The sequence below is a fragment of the Scyliorhinus canicula genome, chromosome 6, assembly GCF_902713615.1.
Source record: "Scyliorhinus canicula chromosome 6, sScyCan1.1, whole genome shotgun sequence".
Taxonomy (NCBI): Eukaryota; Metazoa; Chordata; class Chondrichthyes; order Carcharhiniformes; family Scyliorhinidae; genus Scyliorhinus; species Scyliorhinus canicula.
Window position 1 is genome coordinate 108327628 of NC_052151.1, and position 22933 is coordinate 108350560.

The 22933-nt window shown below is 44.5% G+C and overlaps 1 protein-coding gene and 1 long non-coding RNA gene across 2 annotated transcripts in view; one reads left to right on the forward strand and one right to left on the reverse strand.

Annotated features, from left to right (window-relative positions):
• The window catches only part of moxd1 (monooxygenase, DBH-like 1), a 109731-nt gene extending 91536 nt beyond the window's left edge, over window positions 1-18195 (forward strand). Inside the window, exons 10-12 of the mRNA XM_038799875.1 lie at window positions 7243-7385; window positions 14083-14251; window positions 17667-18195. Of these exons, the coding sequence (XP_038655803.1) occupies window positions 7243-7385; window positions 14083-14251; window positions 17667-17822 (468 nt within the window). The 3' untranslated portion in view covers window positions 17823-18195. The remainder of the gene's footprint in view (window positions 1-7242; window positions 7386-14082; window positions 14252-17666) is intronic.
• LOC119967381 lies at window positions 17638-22103 on the reverse strand. Its single transcript, XR_005460973.1, has 2 exons — window positions 18660-22103; window positions 17638-18097 (listed from the first exon to the last, which is right to left on the reverse strand). It is a non-coding gene; the product is annotated as an uncharacterized LOC119967381 (long non-coding RNA).
• Window positions 22104-22933: the final 830 nt, after the last annotated feature.

Genomic DNA, 22933 nt, shown 5'->3' on the forward strand with positions numbered 1-22933 from the left:
ACGACCGACGCAGACGGGAAGTTGGCTCATCGGGGGCGGAGCATCGGGGGAAGTCCTCAGGTGACGTCCCAACGGTATGTGGAGTACTCACCGATTATGCGTTTTTGAGGGGTGCAGCATCTGAAAAACAGCACCGCCTCCGATTTCGTCCTAAAATCGGATTCTCCGGACAATCAGCGAATGTGATTTTGCATTGGCAATTGGAGAATCCCGCCTAAAGTGCTCCTGCCAGCGGAGAATCAGGACTGGTCCCCACTGGCACTCAGAGCAGTGCCCGGGTGCGGGTTATAATTCTTCGCAATGTAAATTTTCAGAGTGGCAAGTGCATCAGATTCCCATCACTCTCCGGTTCCAGCTGCCATTCGGACCAGGTGCCTCGATTCCTAAGTCAAGCAGCCTCCTTCACCCTCACACCGTGAATGTTGAACCCTCCCTCTCACTGAGGGAGAACCCCAACCCCTCATTGAGGAAGGGCATCCTCCCCACCACCATGGGAATAATGAGTAACCTCCTGCACACCACACAAACACGAATGCTACCCAACCACCCCCCCCCCCCCTCCCCCAGCCCCCCTTCAGTTCCCCCCTTCCAGCCATCCACACATTCCAAACACGAAGTGCATTCCAATCTGTCAAGCAGATGATTACAATTCACTTACGGCTCTTTGATGTGATAAATGTTTGTAAGTAGTCACTCATCCATGAAGGGGAATGAATGAATCAAGGCTGCAGCTGGTTTGTGGAAGCTGTCAATTACAGCCCACTACTAGAAAGTTATGAACTTCTGGCAGCGAATGGATTTGCGCGGTAGAAACAGGATCACCGCTGTTCTCCTTCGAGGTCTGGACAATGGAGCCTCCAGGTATGTGTCACAGCTTTAATTTTTTCACTGCCCCTGTCTGGACAGATTCCCGACAAGGATTTCTTTTCTGGGGACAGTTGCTCCCCTGGTCCACCATGCCATGGTCACACTGGTAGAGACCACAAGGTATCCACACCCACATGATACCCGGCCATCCGGGACCGGCCATCAGGGAGGGCTGGGGCATTCATTCACACTCCCCCACCGGCACGCGGCCATAGACCTCGTTGCCGGCACCAGTCGGAGCATCCCGATTGGGTCAGTTCTCAGCATTGATCCTGGTTTTCCCCAATGCTTGATTCTCCGTACCATTGGGGAACGCGATCCAGGCATTGCAGGATGGAGCATCCGGCCCGATGTGTGTGACCTGTGCAGAATCTTTTGAACGACTTCACAGTTTCGAGGGAAGATTGTTGAGAGGTGGAGGGATCATTGCATAATCAAGGATCCCTCCCACCAGGCTTACTCACTTTTCCAACTTCTCCCATCGGGCAGGAGATACAGAAGTCTGAGAACACGCACAAACAGACTCAAAAACAGCTTCTTCCCCACTGTCACCAGACTCCTAAATGACCCTCTTATGGACTGACCTCATTAACACTACACCCATGTCTGCTTCATCCGATGCCAATGCTTATGTAGTACATTGTATATATTGTGTTGCCCTATTTATTCTCATGTATTTTCTTGAATTCTGTTTAATTCCCTTTTCTTCCCATGTACTGAATGATCTGTTGAGCTGCTTGCAGAAAAATACTTTTCACTGTACCTCGGTACACGTGACAATAAACAAATCCAATCCATCCAATCCATTGGAGAGAGGTTATCGATGGAACACCAGAGCTTGGGGCTTAGATATCTAAAGGCACCACCAGTAGGGTACCAATTAAGATTGGGAACGCTCAACAGGCTGGAATTAGAGGAGTACTGAAATCATAGCGGGTTCGAGGGCTGGTGAAGATTATAAAGATAGGGAGGGGCCAAGCAATAGAGGGATTTGAGAACAAGAATGAGAAATTTAAAATCACAACATTGCTTAACAGCGACTGAAGATCAGAAAGCACAAGTGGTGAAAGGAATTTAGTGCGACTATGAGTTTTGGATTATCTCAAATTTATAGAGGATAAAATGTTGGAGGACAACCAGGTGTGTGTTAGAAAACTCAAGCCCGAAAGATAACAAAGGCATGAGGATTCAGCAGCTGAGGAACTGAAGCAAGGAGAGTTGGGCAATGTTAAGTAGGTGGAAAAAGACTGATGTAGTAGATATGTGGTGGGAAACTTATTTTGCGATCAAATATGACACAAAGGTTGCAAGCAGTCTGGTGCAGCCTCCGATAGTTACAAGGAATAAGATGGAGTTGGTGGCGAGGGAGCAGTGTTTGTGCTGGGTGACAAATAAAATGGCTTCATTCATCCCAATATTTAATTGGAGAAAATTTCTGCTCATCCAGTAAAAACAGAAAACGCTGGAGACATTCAGCATTTCAGCTGTCATCTGAGATGAAAGGAACAGTTAATGGGCGTGATTCTCCGCACCCGGGAGAAATCGTGAGGCTGGCGTCAAAAACGGGCGGGTTTGACGCCAGCCTCCGCCCCCCCCGACCGGGAACCGATTCTGGTCCCCGGTCGGGGCTAGCATCCCGCGGCCGTGAACTCCGGCATCGCAGGCTTAACGAATTTCGTTAAGCCCGCTAGCCAGAGTTTGCGATGGCTGACGCGTCACATGACGTCAGCCGCGCATGCGCGGATTGAACGACTCCAACCCGCGTATGCGCGGATGTCATCACGCATTTGCGTGAAAACCCGCGCATGCGCGGGCCGGTATGCCCCTCAGCCGCCCCGCGAATGGATACAGCGGGGCGGCGGAAGGATAAAGAGTGCGCGGGGTAAGTACCCGATGCCCGCGATCGGTGCCCACCGATCGCGGGCCCATGGCACCCTTGGCACGGCCGTGGTACTGCCGTGCCAATCGGTGCCATGGTTCACCAGATCGGGACTTTACGGCCGTTTTTACGAACGGTCAGACCAGGTGTGTTTGACGTTCATAAAAACGGTCGTAAAGGCCTTGGAATTCGGCCCATCGGCCAGCTGAGAATCGCTGCTCGCCGTAAAAAACGGCGGGCAGCGATTCGTGTCGGGAGGTGGGCGTGGGGAGAATAGCGGGAGGGCGTCAGACCAGCGTGGTCGTAAAAATTTACGACGCCCGCTATTCTCCGCATTGTCGTGAGTGCGGAGAATTGCGCCCAATGTTTCCGGTAAATGACTTTTTGTCAGGACAGTTAGAGAAGTCTCTTTAAGCTGTCAATATTAGTTAAGATTCTTTGATAGATCATCTTATTGGAAGGTTCATAAGATGGACTTACAGTGATAACTTCACATAGTAGAATCCAAAAGTTGTATTTTACGGCCAGATGAGCATGTTGTGGAGCTTCAACATTCCTAACCCTCACTATTTTTTTTAAATCATGATTTTTTTTTGTCCTGCAATAGGGTAGGGATGTAGAGATAGTGTAGACACTCAAGAGTGTTCCCAAGCTCTGCTGCTGGGGAGCATACAAAATGGCTCCTTTTTTGATTTTCCGTTTTACTTCATCTGTAAATTCTGCAACTCTGTTCAGTCTTCCTCCATGGCTCCACCCTGCTCCAGACTAGGGTAGGTATACGGAAAGGACTCAGGCAGGATTTTGCAGTGGAACCCATTATTTACATGAAAATAAGGCATCAACCTCCACCGACCACACATACAGCTAAATATGGAGATCTGGAAGTTGCTGGCTTAGATGCAACATTCCTCCAAGAACTCCCTGAAAGTGGCATCTTGCCATATGGTTCTCCCTTCAAATATATTAGAAGATGTTAAGTTACTTTATGCTGAATAAAAATAAAGTAAACTCTCCAGCTTGCCCAATCCAGTGTAACTAGTCTTTTGTAATGCACTTAAATGTCTTAATTACTGCCAACCTGCTTGTGACTTGACATTTATTTTCATAAATGACATTGTTTCAGAGCTTGATTATTGTCGGAGATACAGTAAGTATAAATAAAACATTTGTTTCACTTTTATATCTGTCTCATCCCTTTTCCTTAATCCCGTCTTTTCTTTCCCTCTCTTTATTTTGCTTCTGTACCTGACTTGCTATTGAGATCAGTATTTTCATTGACATTTTCTGGTTCAGACCCCGTACTGCTCATCACCCATACTTTAATTAGTTCGCTAAGGAACTAAATGGTACCTGGTCATACAGGTTCTCAATGCCCTGTAGAGGGCAGTGTGCTGTTTATATCAGCTGTCTGACAGGATCTTGCGATGCAAAAGAACATGGGAAGTCTGTGTACAAGTATAACAAACAGCTTGTACCATTCCTACAGCACAATATACAAAATCCTATTTCTTACCACTTCCTGCCAATTGTCAATATTATTTTTGTCTCCTGACTAGCCACAGAAACATAAAGTCAATATTTACAATTAGCATTCATATCTATCTGAGTCTGTCAGATCTGGAAAAATAGCTGAGATGGATTGGATTTGATTGGATTGGATTTGTTTATTGTCACGTGTACCGAGGTACAGTGAAAAGTTTTTTTCTGCAAGCAGCTCAACAGATCATTCAGTACATGGAAGAAAAGGGAATTAAACAAAATTGAAGAAAATACATGAGAATACATAATAGGGCAACACAAAATATACAATGTAACTACATAAGCATTGGCATGGGATGAAGCATACAGGGTGTAGTGTTAATGAGGTCAGTCAATAAGAGGGTCATTTAGGAGTCTGGTGACAATGGGGAAGAAGCTGTTTTTGAGTCTGTTCGTGCGTGTTCTCAGACTTCTGAATCTCCTGCCCGATGGAAGAAGTTGGAAAAGTGAGCAAGCCGGGTGGGAGGGATCCTTGATTATGCTGCCCGCTTTCCCCTGGCAGCGGGAGGTGTAGATGGAGTCCATGGATGTGAGGCAGGTTCATGTGATGGACTGGGCAGTATTCACGACTCTCTGAAGTTCCTTGCGGTCGTGGGCCGAGCAGTTGCCTTACCAGGCTGTGATGCAGCGCGATAGGATGCTTTCTATAGTGCATCTGTAAAAGTTGGTAAGGGTTAATGTGGACATGCCGAATTTCCTTAGTTTCCTGAGGAAGTATAGGCTCTGTTGTGCTTTCTTGGTGATAGCGTGATGGTGATGCAACAATAACCCACAAACTATAATAATTGAAACTTGAATTTTATACACTATGGAAACACATTTGATTCATATGAAATCTGTAAACATTTAGCTGTGTAATTTGTGTACTCATTTTGTAGATACTTGAATAAAGACCAATTATGTAAACGGCAGCATCTATATATGAAGTTACACAAATGTAATGGATTTATTATTACTCCTTTTTGGACTTGAATGTATCTGGAGTAGCAGCCAAACAAGTTTCCAATCTTAAGTTTTACATTTTTTAAAAGTGCTTGTCGATATCCATATCATTATGAATGATCAATTACACTTGTAGAGTTAGCTGAATATGAGCAAGTGTTGTAAATAAATAAAACCATATCTGTCATATTCTGTAGACTGGCCAAAGTGATAGATAATCTACAGACATGTAGTTTAAAAGAATTTATTATAGACCAAACTGCGTGGTAAGATAACTAGGCTAAATTAACTAACAAACAGCTAACACTGAACAACTCTCATGGAACGACTGCAAATACGTCATCTCCCAGCACAATCAACTCCCAACTCGCAGATCACATGGTGCCGTGATGGGTTTACAATGCCGCCTAGTGGTCGGAGCCATGCATAACATTATGTACAAATTTACATTATGCATATCACCACAATATCAAGATATTTAGATATTTAGATGAAGGGAGGCTATTTATATTGAAAGACCCCTGCTTTTTCCACAAAATCCTACTTGCTCAATTAGCGTTTCTTTTCCATCACCCCTCTTGTGTTGAAGGTGCTGATTCATGGCAGTGACACAGTTACAAACCAGTTATTTTCACATCTTGCCCAAGTGGTCACTGTGCAGCTTTAAGTCTCGACTGCAAACACTAGTTGGTTATTTTATTATGGTGAATATCACAGTCAACTCTGATATAACCATATATATGCACTTGCAGCAGGGGCTGTTAGATAGTTGAAACATTAACTTGAATTTCCCTATCTTGTCCTAAGGATTTTGAGGCCACCAGGAGCATTTATTTATTTATTTATTTATTATAAATTTAGATGACCCAATTATTTTTTCCAATTAAGTGGCAAGTTAGTGTGGCCAATCCACCTACTCTGCACATTTTTGGGTTGTGGGGGCGAAACCCACGCCTACACGGGGAGAATGTGCAAACTCCACACGGACAGTGACCCAGAGCCGGGATCAGCAGGAGCATTTATAATGGCAATCTAATGAAGGTCAATGAATTCAGCACAGACACTGAGCAAAATCTGGGACCTTCTGTTTAATAATGTAATTGTTTTAGAAAAAATGTTTGTTGCCTTTTACACACTCAGATTTGTGCTCCCGGGTCAGGTGCGCAGAGATGGCATAATTCCACATGTGGCCAGATTTTCCTCCACTGGGGATGGTGGGAAAGGTGGGGGGTGGGGTGGGGAGCTGGATTGGAAGTCGGGCCAGTTGCCCCTGGATTGAATGGAGAAGCTGCCAGGTGTGGAGGAGGGCTGTGCCTCTGTACTCCGGAATAAAGGAATAAAAACATTCCTTCACCCCTCACGCATGTCACATATTTCCTCTGCTCCATCCATGTTAACATATGCCACCTCATGCCCCCATGCCAACCCATGCTCCACTATCCCCCTCCCCCTTTTCATGGCTCCTCATACCCCCATTCCCCTTGCAAGGGCAGAATGGTGGCACAGTGGTTAACTCAGCATCAGGGCCCGGGTTAAATTCCTGCCTTGGGTGTCTAATGTGAAGACTGCAGTGTTTCCCAGTATCTGCATGGGTTTCCTCAGGCTGTTCTGGTTTCCTCCCACAGTCCAAAGAAGTGCAGGGAAGATGGATTGACCTTGATAAATTACATCTTAGTGACTAGGGATGTGCAGATAAAGTGGGATTGCGGAGATGGGGTTGGGGAGTGGGGCCAGGTGGACGGCTCTTTCAGCTAGTCAGTGCAGACATGGCGGGCTGAATGGCCTCCTTCTGCGCTGTAGGAATTCTATGTGTGAACTCTGATCCAACTCCACTGTTGCCCTTCTCACTGTTGTAGGTTGGTAAGGTGAAAATTGCTGTAATGCTTTAGAATGATACATGTTAAATCTTACAAATGTTTTGATGTATGACTTAAATAATGGTATAAATCTAAGTAGTTCAGGCACTCGAAAATGAAACACCTTTAAACTAAAAGATTTTTCTCATTCTTTTGCAGGGTGGTCTAAGCACAAAAGATGAAATGTGTTTGTCATACCTACTATACTACCCAAAAATAGATCTTTCTAGATGTGAGAGTCTTCCTGACATAGACCCACAGTTGAAATTTATTGGAGTGAAAGAAATTTATCATCCTGTCATGTAAATATATTTATCATTCCCTATTGTATCCGTAATGTTGCTACATAACTATAGGAAGCCTTTTCTAGACAATTGTACTTTCATGTCAGCTAAATAACAACACATTTAAATCAATAAACTGGAAGAATGTGCGCCATGGTGGCACAGTGGTTAGCACTGCTGCCTCATAGCGCCAAGGACCAGGGTTCAATTCCGCACTTGGGTAATCGTGCGTACGTGGAACAAAGAACAATACAGCACAGGAGCAGGCCCTTTGGCCCTCCAAGCCTGTACCGGCAATGATATCACCCTTCTGCAAAACCCTCAGCACTTCCTAGTGCTGTATTCCTCTATATCCATCCTATCCATTTATTTGTCAAGATCCTTTTGAACGTCGTTAACGTATCTGCTTCCACAACCTCCCCCATGTACCAAATATCCATGTACTGCCGGCTGGGCCAGAAACTTCTACGCACAACATTTTACGTTTCACCTACAAATGGTCGGAAAACCACAGTGTGTGCTGATGTGAAACACTCTGGCACAGGGGAGAGAGCAGGTCAAGAGACAGGTCATTTCTGTTGTGCTCAGATGTTTCAGGGTGCAAGTCTCCCATTTTGAGACTGAGTACCGTAGTGGATACAGGAACTTGGAGTGCTTCCTGCTGGGGCAGCTGACACGAAAACATGCCAAATATTCCGGCCCCAACCTCATTAATTATGCACTTCGGTGTTTAAGCCGTATTCATTGGAGGAACAGATCAGGGTGGCTTGTAGTCCATCATCAGATCTGGACATCATATTGAAAATACTGACCCACCACTGAAGAAAGAAGGTGGACCTCCTGAGAACAAAGATGGATCTCCAGGAACATTCTGAGACTGGAAGGTGGAAGTGAAACAACTTAAAACAAAACATTAGTTCCCATATGAATCAATGTTAAAACAGGAGTTAGGTTCTGAAGGACCTTATCAGAAAAAAGTATTAAAACAGTTTCAATATTTTACATTGGTAAATTCCCATATTGATAAATTAAATACCATTTAACTTATTTTATTTTCTAAGAAAGATGTAGCTTTCCACTCCTGCTCATCATCAATTCTGCTTCCCTAATCTACCACTGCAAATCCTCCCTCTGCTCAACCCTTCAAATTGTGGCCTTTCTCGCTCATGGATGCTTTGGAGAAGGTGCAGAGGAGGTTCACCAGGATGTTGCCTGGTATGGAGGGCACTAGCTATGAAGAGAGGTTGAGTAGAATAGGATTGTTTTCGTTGGAAAGACGGAGGTTGAGAGGGTACCTCATTGAGGTCTACAAAATCATGAGAGGTATAGACAGGGTGGATAGCAAGAAGCTTTTTCTCCCAGAGGAGGGACTCAATTACTAGTGGCCACGTGTTCAAGGTGAGAGGGGAAAAGTTTAAGGGAGATATGCATGGAAAGTTCTTTATGCAGAGGGTGGTGGGTGCCTGGAATGCATTGCCGGTGAAGGTGGTAGAGGCGGGCACGAAAGCGCATTTAAGATGTATCTAGAAAGATACATAATGGGCAGGGAGCAGAGGGATACAGAAAATAGGCGACAGTTTTAGATAGAGGATCTGGATCGGTGCAGGCTTGGAGAGCCGAAGGGCCTGTTCCTGTGCTGTAATTATTCTTTGTTCTTCTTTGTTCGGACCCTCCACGTTGCAGCCTCTCCCCACTCCTCAAACCCCTGAATTGTGGCTTCTCCCAATCCCCAAACCTCTTGCTCCCTAACACAACCTCTTGCTGCTTCCCTCTCCTAGACTTGCAGTTTCATTCAAGACCAGATCCAATTCAAAGCTAGAGCTCTGATATTGTGGAATTGTGAGTCCCAATGGTGTAGAAGTGCTGAGCTGGGACTGCTACAATCCTTTTAAAATCAATGTTCCAGCTTCACCGAGCACATGGACCAAGTGCAATGAAGCAGGAACAGCTTCGACAGTTACTCTGGAAAATTGTGGCAACCCCAGCTGACCCACACTTCCACTACATCGGGGCTCTGGCTTCGAGTTGGACCTGTTCTTTGAGCATGAACATGAGTCCAGGAGAGGAAATCGGCAAGAGGTAAGTCAAAGAGTGGGAGGTTTTGGGAGGGGGAGAAATAACAATTTGGAAGATCAGGGAATGTAGAGAGGTCACAACTCGGAAGGCCGGGAAGTGGCCACACCAAAATTGTGCCTATTGGGTCACATTGGAAACAATGTTGAAATTAATCTCTCAACACTCAACTACACAATAGGTGCCATTAACTTAGCAACACTGTAAAATGTTAAAGGGACAATGTTAAACCTTATCAAATCCTTGCTGTATATGTTGAGATGTTGTCTATGCTGAAACAGCAGAGTTTGAAGAGATGGTCTTCATATTGTTGTGAATATCTAGTTTATGGTTCATTTGTTTTAGAATATAATTTTTAAGTTTCAGGAATAATAGTGAAAAAAATTGTTATCGTTGCAATTAAAGCCATTGGAGCCTATTACTGGTATCATGTTGCCTTAAGAGGTTAACAGTTAGAAAGATAATTAAAATGCTAATCTTAAGAGAAAAACTCAAGAAACGGCAGCTCAAAATGTGATGCATGTTTGCTTAAGTAAGTCAGAAGAGAAAGAGCTATGAAACAGCTTGGGGGCTAATTAGCAAAGGAGCTGAGATGTGATGACTGCAATGCTTGCGACAAAATCAGTCCAGAGAGAAGTTTTTGTTTTGAGAATTAGCGCTAATTAATTTAAAAGTATTTAGTAAACACTAAAAGGTTGTTAAACCCATTTTTACTTGATCAGATCAAAATAAAGAAATGCAAATGAGGGATAATTAACATAAAGGTCAGTTTGAGGATAGCCAGAGCAGTCTATGCCATCATGGAGATGGGTAGAGCTCAGCAAGGGTTTGTGGTTTCAATTTATCTGGGTGATTGAGTTCGTTTTGAGTTTGGAACTAGTGGAGTTACAGTTCACCGAGAGAAGTTAGACAAAATCAATGGTAGATAGGCCTGCACTGTAAGCAGAGTAAAACATTAACTTTATCATTGACCATGTGGAGGCTTCATCTCAGTTTGAATCTTGTGAGGCAACAGAAACGGGAAGATTGCCTAGAAATATTGGGAAAGTGATCAGAAAAAGGGACTGAGGTGGTCAGAGTCAACAGATGGGAAGGTAAAGTTTTACCTCTGAGAATAGCTGGAGCTGAGCAAACTTCTCAAGAGGACTTTGGGATACTTATGGGTGGTCCTTATAGAAACAAATAACTTTAAGATTCATGTGTCTTATCAATCTTGGGCAACACGGTAGCACAAGTGGATAGCACTGTGGCTTCACAGTGCCAGGATCCTAGGTTCAATTCCCTGCTGGGTCACTGTCTGTGCGGAGTCTGCACGTTCTCCCTGTTTCTGCGTGGATTTCCTCCGGATGCTCCAGTTTCCTCCCACCGTCCAAAGACATGGAGGTTAGGTGGATTGGCCATGGTAAATTGCCCTTAGTGACCAAAAAGGTCAGGAGGGGTTATTGGGTTACTGGGATAGGGTGGAAATGAGGGCTTAAGTCGGTCGGTGCAGACTCGATGGGCCGAATGGACTCCTTCTGAACTGTATGTTCTAAGAGAATTCTTGGAGAAGTAAGAATTCAATCGGAGTGCATAACATAGATAGCTATAAACCATATTATTAATAGTGCTTGTTTGATTGAATGCTTTTATATCAAACAGAGATTTTAGTAAAAAAGTAAAGTTTTGTGACGGCCATTGTGAGCAGCAGGACAAAAATGGCTCACTGCTAGCTTCTAGGCAGCATGTTGGTAGAAGCTTGTTGAAGAGAAGGAACCTGCAGCAATTTAAGGAAACTAGAAGATGCATCCTGGTGAGTTTGGGAGATTGAACCACCAGGGTGGGCCTTGCTGTTGGAAGTGTCTTTTGATGTGTCACTCAGCAGAACTATAAATATAAAATGTTGTGGGCAGCACGGTAGCATGGTGGTTAGCATAAATGCTTCACAGCTCCAGGGTCCCAGGTTCGGTTCCCGGCTGGGTCACTGTCTGTGCGGAGTCTGCACGTCCTCCCCGTGTGTTCGTGGGTTTCCTCCGGGTGCTCCGGTTTCCTCCCACAGTCCAAAGATGTGAGGGTTAGGTGGATTGGCCATGCTAAATTGCCCGTAGTGTCCTAAAAAGTAAGGTTAGGGGGGGGGGCTGTTGGGTTACTGGTATAGGGTGGATATGTGGGTTTGAGTAGGGTGATCATTGCTCGGCACAACATCGAGGGCCGAAGGGCCTGTTCTGTGCTGTACTGTTCTATGTAACTCATTTTCAGCTCAAACTCATGATTAGTTTGCAAATATTTTGAGGCCATGTCAGCATTTTGTAGTTTCAGGTTAGCAATGAAAATTATGATGCAAATTTTTAGGCGCTGATGGGGATGGGCATAGAGACAGGTGGGTGTGGAATTTTGTGCCACTGTCCGATTTCCAGTTCCATCCCATCTCGGGACATGCTTCCCCGGAGTTAGAATGGTCAAGGGAGCCTGGTAGACAGGGGAGGGCTCCCATAGGAGGGCATCGCTATACAGTTACTCTATCCTCCAATCCCTCCAGGGTTCCAGAAATGTCCTGTTCACATCCATCAATAGGTCTCGAGCCATTAACTGGCAGGTTAAGGGTTAATGGCTCGAGACCTATTGATGGATATGAACAGGACATTTCTGGAACCCTGGAGGGATTGGAGGATAGAGTAACTGTATAGAGATGCTCTCCTATGGGAGCCCTCCCCTGTCTACCAGGCTCCCTTGACCATCCTGCGGAGGGATAATGGTGGCCCAGATGCTCAGTGTTATTTTATTTTAACTTTTAAAATGTTGGAAAGCACCCTATCAGGGCATCACGGTAGCACAAGTGGATAGCACTGTGGCTTCACAGCGCCAGGGCCCCAGGTTCGATTCCCTGCTGGGTCACTGTCTGTGCGGAGTCTGCACGTTCTCCCCGGGTCTGCGCGGGTTTCCTCCGGGTGCTCCGGTTTCCTCCACAGTCCAAAGACGTGCAGGTTAGGTGGATTGGCCATGATAAATTGCCCTTAGTGACCCAAAACGATTAGGAAGGATTATTGGGTTACGGGGATAGGGTGGAAATGAGAGCTTAAGTGGGTCGGTGCAGACTCGGTGGGCCGAATGGCCTCCTTCTGCACTGTATGTCTATGTTCTATCTTGGGGCGCACTCACTTGAAAAAGCCAGATTCTGCTCCGCATGAGCTGGAGAGCTGCCTGCCCTCTGTCTTTAATTGGATGGTAAGCTTGCCCTTTGGCCACTTCGGACAAAATTGCACTGAGTGACTGTTCCCCAACCACGGACCCCTATTTGACTCGAAGCGGGGTGCGGAAGCGTGTTGTGAAAATCCTGCCCCATACCTCAAGAGGCAAAATCCAGAATGGGACTGTATTCCTTGAAAGCTTAAAACTTTCAAAAGCTGATGCAATTCTGGATGAAAGTCATGCCTTTCATGCAGGATATAAAAAATATTAAAAAACTGTGGAGAGAATTTTAAATAAACCACAAATTAGTGATGAGGAAATGGGAAGTACAAGTTTTCAAATCTTGGCGAAGACAGGAGGAAGGGAAATTAGGTAGCCAAATAATGAACAGTACAACAGAAAGGGCTTCCATGGATAGCCTCATGGTTATGTTACAGAATCCAAGATCAGAGGCTTGCATTCAAATCCTTTTATGGCATCTCAGGAATGTATATTGAATTAATTAAATAAATAAATTAAATAAAAAGCTTGAATCAGCAATATTCATGAAACTACCAGATTGTTTTAAAATGCATCTGGTTCCCAGTGACCTATTGGGTAGGCAATCTCATTTTGGTCTACAAGCCACTCTAGGCCTATAGCAATGAGGCTGCCTTTTAACTACCCCGAAACAGCCTACCAAGTCATTCAGTTACAACGGGTTGGCAATAAATACTGGCCCTTGAACGAATAAAAGAAAACAACTGCAAAAGGGTTTTATGCTTATGAGATGGCAAATATTGCTGCTATGTACAGGCTGAGCAAATGTTGTCTTTGTTATGTAAGGAAATATATTTGGCAATCAACTAGCCTTTTGACAACGGTTTTAAAATTTAACTGTAATATTTATAAGTATGAAAGCAGAAACTATTTCCACTTAAATGGCTGTTATTGTTATAATTTCACACTTAGCAAGATTCCGTGGGCAGCACGGTAGCTCAGTGGTTAGCAGTTGCTTCACAGCTCCAGGGTCCCTGGTTATATTCCCGGCTTGGGTCACTGTGCGGAGTTTGCACGTTCTCCCAGTGTCTATGTGGGTTTCCTCCAGGTGCTCCAGTTTCTTCCCACAGTCCAAAGATGTGCAGGTTAGGTGGATTGGCCATGCTAAATTGCCCTTAGTGTTCAAAAAGGTTGGGTGGGGTTGCAGGGAGGGTTGGGGTTACGGGGAGGGTGGGGGGCTCTTTCCAAGGGCCGATGCATATTTGATGAGCTGAATGGCCTCCTTCTGCACTGTAAATTCTATGAAAACCTATTCTACTGGAAGAAATAATTTATTAATTAGGGAATCAATAAAGAAGGCTCACTTTGATTAACAGGATCAGGTTACGCACCAGAAACAGGTATTATCCAATTGCTTTGCAGTAAATCTGTACAGAGATAGAATAGAAAATGTGTGTTCCCCGAATTACTTTAAAATATTTATTTCTGTCTCAAGGACATGGCCATTTATCATTAAAAGTCCCAAGAAGTACAAGGATCTTTCCTTCACTGAAGCCATGAATAAATTTAAATGGTCCAAGAAGAAAGGAAGAGAATTTAACAACCTTGTACATGGGATTGAGATGAATATTAGATGTGTTAAACATGATCAGAGGGAATGGCCGGTGAGTATGTATTGTTGATCTTAATCTTCCAGGTTGCATCCCACTATGTTCTGCACTGCATCCAAAGATGTTTCCAAGCATAACCAAGGAAATTACTGAGAAACAAGATAGGCTGAATATTCAACATTTTTGAATGTGTTGCATTGTTAAATATTTGCTGCAATATCTTAACAAATATAATCAAGATGAATGCCCAGAAAACATTTTAAATTACTCACTGTAGGTGATTTGAGTTTCAAAGCATAAACCAGATGTGTGGTTTAAGAGCAAATAGTTACAGGAAGGGCTCCAGTTTACACTAACCGCTGTTGAACACACAAGATGGGAACAAGTCTCATTGTTACGAGAACCCCTCACAGTTGGTGAATAAACCTCGTCTGCAGCATTGAACTGTTGCACGACTTCCTATGTAGTTCTTAAAGTCTGTAGTACAGCAAGAGGTATGTGAGTTTTGATTTGTTTCACCTGAACTTCATATATAAGAACACCTACTCAAATAACCAGAAGAGTTCAGGGCCTGAGGTTGAATGCAGAGCAGTTACCAAACATTTGTTCAAAGATGTAGGTTTTGAAGGATGTCATTTTCAAGGCAGAATAGAGGGATAAAGTGTTGGAGAGGTTTAGGGAGTGAAGTTTAGGGCCTTGGCAACTAAAGGCAATGCTGGAATGGTGAAAATTGGGGTTGCGCAAGATTCCAGAATTGGAGCAGAGCAGATATCTGAGATTGTACCAAGATACGGCTAGAGATAGGGAGAGGCAAGCCTATGGGGAGGGACTTAAAAACAAGGGTGAGAATTTAAAAATCAAGACATTTCTAGATAAGTAGCCAATGTAGGTCAGAGCTAATGGGATTCTGCCATCGGCGGCAGGGTGTCCACGCCGTTGGAAACGCGAACTGTGCATGCGAATTGTGGATCCGAGCATGCGCAGTGGCGCGGCGCCAACCTGCGCATGTGCGATGCCCTTCCTCAACGTGACGGCCCCGATGCAACATGGCGCAGGAGTTCAGGCGCGGAAGAAAATAGGCCCAGGGAGCGAGTGGCCGGCCTGCTGATCGGTGGGCCCCGATCGCGGAACAAGCCCCATTGGAGGCCCTCCCCGGGCTGGAGTCCCCCCTCCCTCCCCCACAGGCCGCTCCCCCGACCCTGCGTGCAGAGTCCCCGCCGGCTGTGACAGGTGTGGACGGCGCTGGTGGGACTTTGCCTTTTTAGAGCGGCCGCTCGGCACATCCGAGCTGGAGAATCGGCGGTCCGGCTGCGTACAGAGACCAGCACCGCGCCAAAGGCGCCGATTCTCCGCAGAGTGGAGAATCGGCGTGCTGGCGATGGGGCAGCGTGGCCCGGTTGCGGGGATTTTCCGGCCCGGCCCCAGGCTGGGAGAATCCCGCCCAATGCGTGAATGGAACTTGGTGCAAATTGGGATATAACCAGTAGAGTTTTGGATGATCACAAGTTTACAAAAAGTAGAAATTGGGAGGCTGGCTAGAAGAACATTGGAATAGTCAAATCTAGCAAGAAACAAAAGCATCGCTGAGGATTGCAGCAACAGATGAGCTGGGATAATGTAGGGATTAGGGTTGTTACAATGGTGGAAGTTGGCCATATGGAGCGGGTACAAAGGCAGAAGCTCAGCTCAGGTTCAAATTGGATGCCAAGTTTGTGAATGGTTTGGTTTACAGTCAGAGCAGCAGCAGCAAAAGGAACAAAAGCAGTGGCTCAGTTTGTGTCGGAGGCTGAAGATGATGGCTTCAGTATTCCTAATATTAACTGGACAAAATTTCTATTCCTCCAATTCTGGATGCACCACGAGCAACCCGACAAGACCAAAGCTGTGAAAGGTGGAGAGACTTGGTGGTGAGGTAGAGTTGGGTGTCATCAGTGCACAGATGGAATCTGAGGATGTGCATCCAGTAATAGGGGGGACCCCTCCCCTCCCCCAGAGATCTCTGTCGGGGTCTCTATCACAGTCTCTATCAAAAAAAACAAAGACAATTACAGCACAGGAACATGCCCTTCGGCCATCCCAGCCTGAGCCGACCGTGGTGCTTGTCTAACATAAACTCTTCTACACTTCCGGGTTCCTTTTCCCTCTATTCCCATCCTATTCATATATTTGTCAAGATGCCCCTTAAATGTCACTATTGGATCTGCTTCCACCACCTCATCCAGCAGCAGGTTGCAGGTACCCACCCTCTGCGTAAAAAATGCCCCTCACCCATCTCTTCTAAACTTTGCCCCACACCTTAAACCCATGTCCCCTAGTAATTGCCTCTTTCACCCTGGACAAAGATACTGACTATCAACTCATGTCCCTCAATTTTGTAGACCAAAGGTGGCAGTGGCCTAGTGGTTAGCACTACTATGTCACTGAGGGAGAGGGTCTGTGTTGGGGGTCTGTATGTGGGGGAGTGGAGTCTGTGGAGGGGTTCCTTTAGCCAGAGCTCACAGTGGAGGTTCCCCTGTTATGGGTCCCTGTGAGGTCTTGCAGGGGCCCCTGGGGGGTCTCCCAATTGGAGGTGTGCTCGGGGGGGTCCCCCAGTATAAAGGTCCCTGTGGGGATCTCCAAGGGGGTCTCCCTGTTACAGTGGTTCCTGTGTGTGTGCGTGTGTGTGTGGGGCGGGGGGGGGGGTTGGTCAGTCGGGTAGAGGAGGCGTGGGCAGTCATTGCATTGTTGGGGGATGGTCTGGATGGATGGTCTCAACCAGGGTTGCCCTGAAATGATGGACCTTGTGTAGGGCAAAGGGGGCCCACCACTAGGTCCATCACATCAGGGACACACTGGCAAAAACCTCAGTGATCCGCGTCCACCGGATTTCCTGCCGTGGGGACTGGAGAATCACTGGAGGGTGGAGCACAGAGCACCGGACCCACTAAATATATGTGAATGGGCCATTAAGACCCATTTGCATTTATTTCCATGCTCCCGCTGGCATGTAGCGTGGACCTCATTCCCGCTGCCAGCGAGGGTCGGAGCATCACGTTCGGGTCGGTGCCCTGCTCCGACCCCAATTTTGCCCCGACGCCCGATTCTCCATCCCATCAGTGAACGCTATCCGGGCATTCGGGCATGGAGAATCCGGCCCTAGGTCAATTCCAAAGATTACCACATCTAATCATGACTGTCCACCTCTAGATAATTGTCATTCACACAAACCTAAACTTTTCCTGTTCTTCAAGAAATGCATCTGGACCATAGCTAATTGAAGTAATCATGTTTAATCATGGCATCGTCATCAAGGACCAACTGATTACCCGATTCTGGATCCTTTGACCTCTTGTATTATTGCAGCAACTATGTGGAGCACATGGCAATACTTGAATTCTTTCTTGTGCTCCAGATATTTTCATTTAGACTGTGTAGAACACAAAATATATTCCATGGTAAGAGATTTGAAAATGTCCTCTTTTTAATATAGGTACATGGTATAGCAATATTACCACCGTCATTAAAGCCTTGGGAACCAAAATCAGAAATGGAGCCAGTGACCTGTCGAACAACTTGGCAATACTCAGATCCACTCCATGTATTTTTATCATTAACCTCATATGTTATTTTTACTGCAGGAATTTAATTTGTTCATATAAACTTATCTGTGCTATACATTTTCATGTGTAAGCTATATTTTTATGCTGAAATTGAATTTGCACTACCAAATCACTTTCATCTTTGCAAGATAATCCTTTCAATTAAAAAAAATACAATTGGTTAAAAGTTTTTTGCATAATCATTTCAGTGTAACTCTCGAGATCCATACAAATTGTCATCATCTGTTCTGATGAAAGTCAGTATATCCTCTTTGGAAACAAAGGTCCTGCCAGATGTTCTCAATCATGGGATTTTTTACTCCTGGAAAAAATGACATCACTATGACTACCATGTGTTTCACAGCTGTATTTTAAACTTTCCTTGATCAACAAAATTAAATATATGTTTATGACCCAAAACTTCCTGGAATTTTTTAAAAACAACACAGTTAACAAGGTTGTGAATAAAAAAAAATTACTCCAGGTTGCACGAAGTTCACCTGATGCGCTTCAGGGAAGTAGTTCATATTTCCATGAAAATTAAAAATCATTAGGTGTTTGGACCTCCCCAAGTCCAATTTAATTTCTCCACTGTAACTGATATTGAAAATAACCAAACAGTGGGCACAGATGGTCAACTTCTCGAAAGAAAGTATTTATATTGAGGTTTTTCCACTTCTAACAAATAATGCAACGAAACCACAGGAATGGTTCAGCATAGCAAAAATGTCTTGATATACATATAGATACAGAGGAGGGCAGGAGAACAGCAATACAGTTGATCCAGTACAGTCACTAAACACAACTTGTTGTCTCTACATGCATTACTAGCAAACAAGGGAGAACAGGATAAGGCCATGAAAATATGGTAAAACGGTACACACCTTCCCACGCGGCGATTGATCTCAGGAGAATTCAGGACAGGATCCTCCGCCATGTTCGACCGCACACCAGAATATATTTCCCTCGACTCCAACATCACCAGAGGCACCAATAACATGCTTCCTCTCCTCTCAGACCTGTCTGCACCCTTGGAGGATCTAATTACCATAAGACCATAAGACATAGAAGCAGAATTAGGCTACTCAGCCCATTGAGTCTGCTCCGCCATTCAATCATGGCTGATATTTTCTCATCCCCATTCTCCTGCCTTCTCCCCATAACCCTTGATCCCCTTATTAATCATAAGACCATAAGACATAGGAGCAGAATTATGACATAGGAGCAGAGTTACCAGAGTAACAGAAACTAAAAATTCACAAGGACACCAATTCCAAAAGGAAATTTTTGCATATACCATCATTCCTTTGGCCGCTATTCTCTGAATGGCAAGGATAAATGACATACTGTGCAGCAGAGTTTCCAAGGACGAAAGGCAAGTCCTCACCAGGGAAATTGTTCTATCAAACAACAGGATTCTCTTCTCCATTTCCACTATTTTCTCAAGGATATTTTGCAGTTTATCAAAGTGAGCACCAAAAACCTGCACCACAGAGCCAAGATCATCGTCCACAACATCATTCGCAATGGCAGTCGTCATCTTGATGCTGGCAGCACCACTGAGGTGTAGGTCTGCCCACCCACCAGCAAAACTGCCACTGCAAGCTGGGCCCCACCCCAGCTGCCTCCGGTCGCCTCAAACAAACAAGGATTTTTTAATTTAAATCAGCTCATTGGTAAAATCTAGCCAGGATCTTCCAGGGACATATATCCCAGAAGCAATTATGGGATGCACATTAGGAGAAAATAAAGGATTAATAGACAAGTAGATCCAGTGCTCGCGAAAATACTGCTGCTCCCATGCCCTAACATCGCGTGACCACCCCCGATGTTCAATTTTTGACACTAAATGACCTAGCTTTTACAAACTGGTGGGAGACACCAGCCTCAAATGAAGTTTAACACTGGAAAACTGGCTGTTTCTCAGACCTTGCCTGAAGTATATCAGAAAGAACTCTACCCAACTGATCAGTTATAACCACAGCATCTGAGGTACATGAAACTTAAAGTGCGTCACCAGGTAATTAACTTGTATCACAATCAATTCAGACCTAACATAGCTCTAAAGGCCCCTGAAAATCACTTGAGGTGACCTTCTGAAGACATTTCCTTATGTTAATGTAATCGGCCTTCCCTTGTACAATTACTTGCCTTAGTCTTCCTGATTGATTTTTAAATAATATTTATAAGTCAGAACATCAGAAGTGCAAGAAGAACATCAAATTTCCAGTGACACTATTCAGAGGATTGGGGAGTTTTTCTGATGATCATGCCAATATTCATTCAACTGAAACATTCTGGTGGTGTGGCCTCAAAATCCAAATATGAACATGGGTTTGGACCCACTCATTAACTTTGGTGTTGAACCTACATGGTTCTGAAACACTGGTTGGTGTCCCATTTGGGAACATCTTGAACGCAGTTACCTGAAAGGGCTACAAACCTTAGTGTCTCAACCCATCACTCTGTTGAAGTAGCTTTTAAAAAGTGTCAAAAAAGCAACTGCTCAATTGCTCATCCGATCATGGTGGCAAAAACAATTTCATAATGCCCAGAAAGATTCAGTAAAAATGGCTAGTTTTACCAAGCACTTAGAAGGTTCTGGAAATGAACCCCAGTGATGAGCTAACGCCTTGAAAAGGGTTAGTGGTGGTGAAGATTTTTTTTTTTTTAATTAAAAAGCTACATGTGAGTATCTTCGTGTGTGAAATAAAATACAATCACGTGTGCTTAAAGATGTAGGCTTCCGCATTCATATGAATAAAAAGGTAAAGTTGCATATTTATAAAAACAGACAATCAACATCCACATGTATAAGAACAAGTTACATTTATTATAAACATGCACCAAAAATGTATTAGTTGTTAGCTGAAAATATTAGGAATCTATCTGACTGTAATGGAGTTTTTCCACTGAGGAAAGCATAATAATATGGAATGTACTAAGTTCATAAAGTGACAATAAGTTACTACAAAGTACAAACTTGCGGGTGGTAATAGATAAATATTAAATACATATCAATGCAAATACAAAGAAAAACTGATGTTAATGATCTCCTTTTCCTCATTCATTGAGCATTTGAGAATATTTTGTTCATGAACATTTGGGAATTTTATGTTCAAAGTGGTGCAATTAAAAAATGGGAAATAAGGTAATCTTCACCATGTGGTGTAACTCCGGAGAATTTAAGATTAAAATAAGCTAACATAGAAAATTAGATAACACAAAACATCTATCACGCAAGAGACCCATTAAAATCAAGACCCAATGGAAAACTTTACACCTTTAATAACACCAAAGAGCAAGATTTGTGTTGACAAAATGCAAACATGCGTCAATAGGCTTTTTTGCCAAACATTTTCACACCTTGAGAAACAAGAATTTAAGGTCATCAAATTGTTTGCTATGTTCATGCCACTAAAATTGCTTACATTTTGAAAAATCTATATTTCAAATGCATGAACACCTAAGCAATTTACATTTGGTTATAAAGTTAAATTGAAACTAATAGTTGGATTGTAGAAATTCATATTCATAGATGATAATAATAATTGCTTATTGTCACAAGTAGGCTTCAATGAAGTTACTGTGTAAAGTCCCTGGTCGCCACATTCCGCCACCTGTTCGGGGAGGCCGGTACGGGAATGGAGAGCTTCTAGATCAAAGTGCACAGGAAACTTATCTGTGGTCAGTCAACATTATAGTTCAGTGCATTATTAGGCAGAGCAAATCTTGTTGACCATGTTTAAAGACAGACCTGCAATTGTGTTACGATGGTGGATCACTCTTAGGTCAGCACTCAAGTGGCAGAGTCAGTGCGGTACATCTCCGTGGCACTGAGTCTATCCCTGCGGCTCAGAAGGGAAGGGGGGAGAGCAGGAGAGCATTCGTTATTGGAGACTCTATAGTTAGAGATACTGATAGGCGGTTCTGCGGCAACGATAGAGGCTCACGGTTGTTGTGGTGCCTCCCGGTTGCCAAGGTCCGTGACGTCTCTGATCGTGTTTCCAGGATCTTTAAGGGGGAGGAGAGCAGCCAGAAGTCCCAACGACATAGGTAGGAAAAGGGACGGGGATGTAAAACAGGAATTCAGGGAGCTAGGGGGGAAGCTGAGAGCCAGGACAGACCGTGTTGTCATCTCTGGTTTGCTGCCAGTGCCACGTGCTAGCGAGGTGAGGAGCATGGAGAGATCTCTGCAGTTAAAGACGTGGCTACAGGGATGGTGTAGGAGGGAGGGTTTCAGTAACTTGGATAATTGGAGCATGTTCTGGTGAAGGTGGGACCTGTACAAACAGAACGGGTTACACCTGAACCAGAGGGGCACCAATATCCTGGGACGGAAATTTGCTACAGCTCTTCGGGGGGGGGTTAAACTAATTTGGCAGGGGGATGGGAAACTGATTTGTAGTCCAGGAGATAGCATTGCTGGAATTCAGGAAGTTGAGGGTAGTGCAGTACTGAGGAAGGTACCAAAGTCACATGAGTGGACCTGCAGGCATGAAGGTGGCTTGAAGTGTATCTACTTCAATGTGAGGAGCATCAGGAATAAGGTTGGTGAGCTTGAAGCATGGATTGGTACCTGGGACAAAGATGTTGTGGCCATTACGGAGACATGAATAGAACAGGGGCAGGAATGCTTGTTGGAGATTCCGGGGTTTAGATGTTTCAGTAAGATTAGGGAAGGTGGTAAAAGAGGTGGAGGAGTAGTTAATCAAGGATAATAGAATGGCTGCAGAAAGGCAGTTTGAGGAGGATCTGTCTCTTGAGGTAGTGTGGGCTGAAGTTAGAAATAGGAAAGGAGTGGTCACTTTGTTAGGAGTTTTCTATAGGCCCCCAAACAGTAACAGAGATGTGGAGAAAAGATTGCAATGCAGATTTTGGATAGGTGCGGCAGTCACAGGGTAGTTGTCATGGGTGACTTTAACTTTCCAAATATCGACTAGAATTCGAATAGTTTGGATGGGGCTGTTTTTAATCCAGTGTGTGCAGGAAGGTTTCCTCACACAATTTGTGGAAGACCGACAAGAGGTGGGGTCACATTGGATTTGGTACTGGGTAATGAACCGGGCCAAGTGTTAGATTTGGTTGTAGGAGAGCACTTTGGAGATAGTGACCACAATTCATGACTTTCACTATAGCAATGGAGAGGGATAGGGCC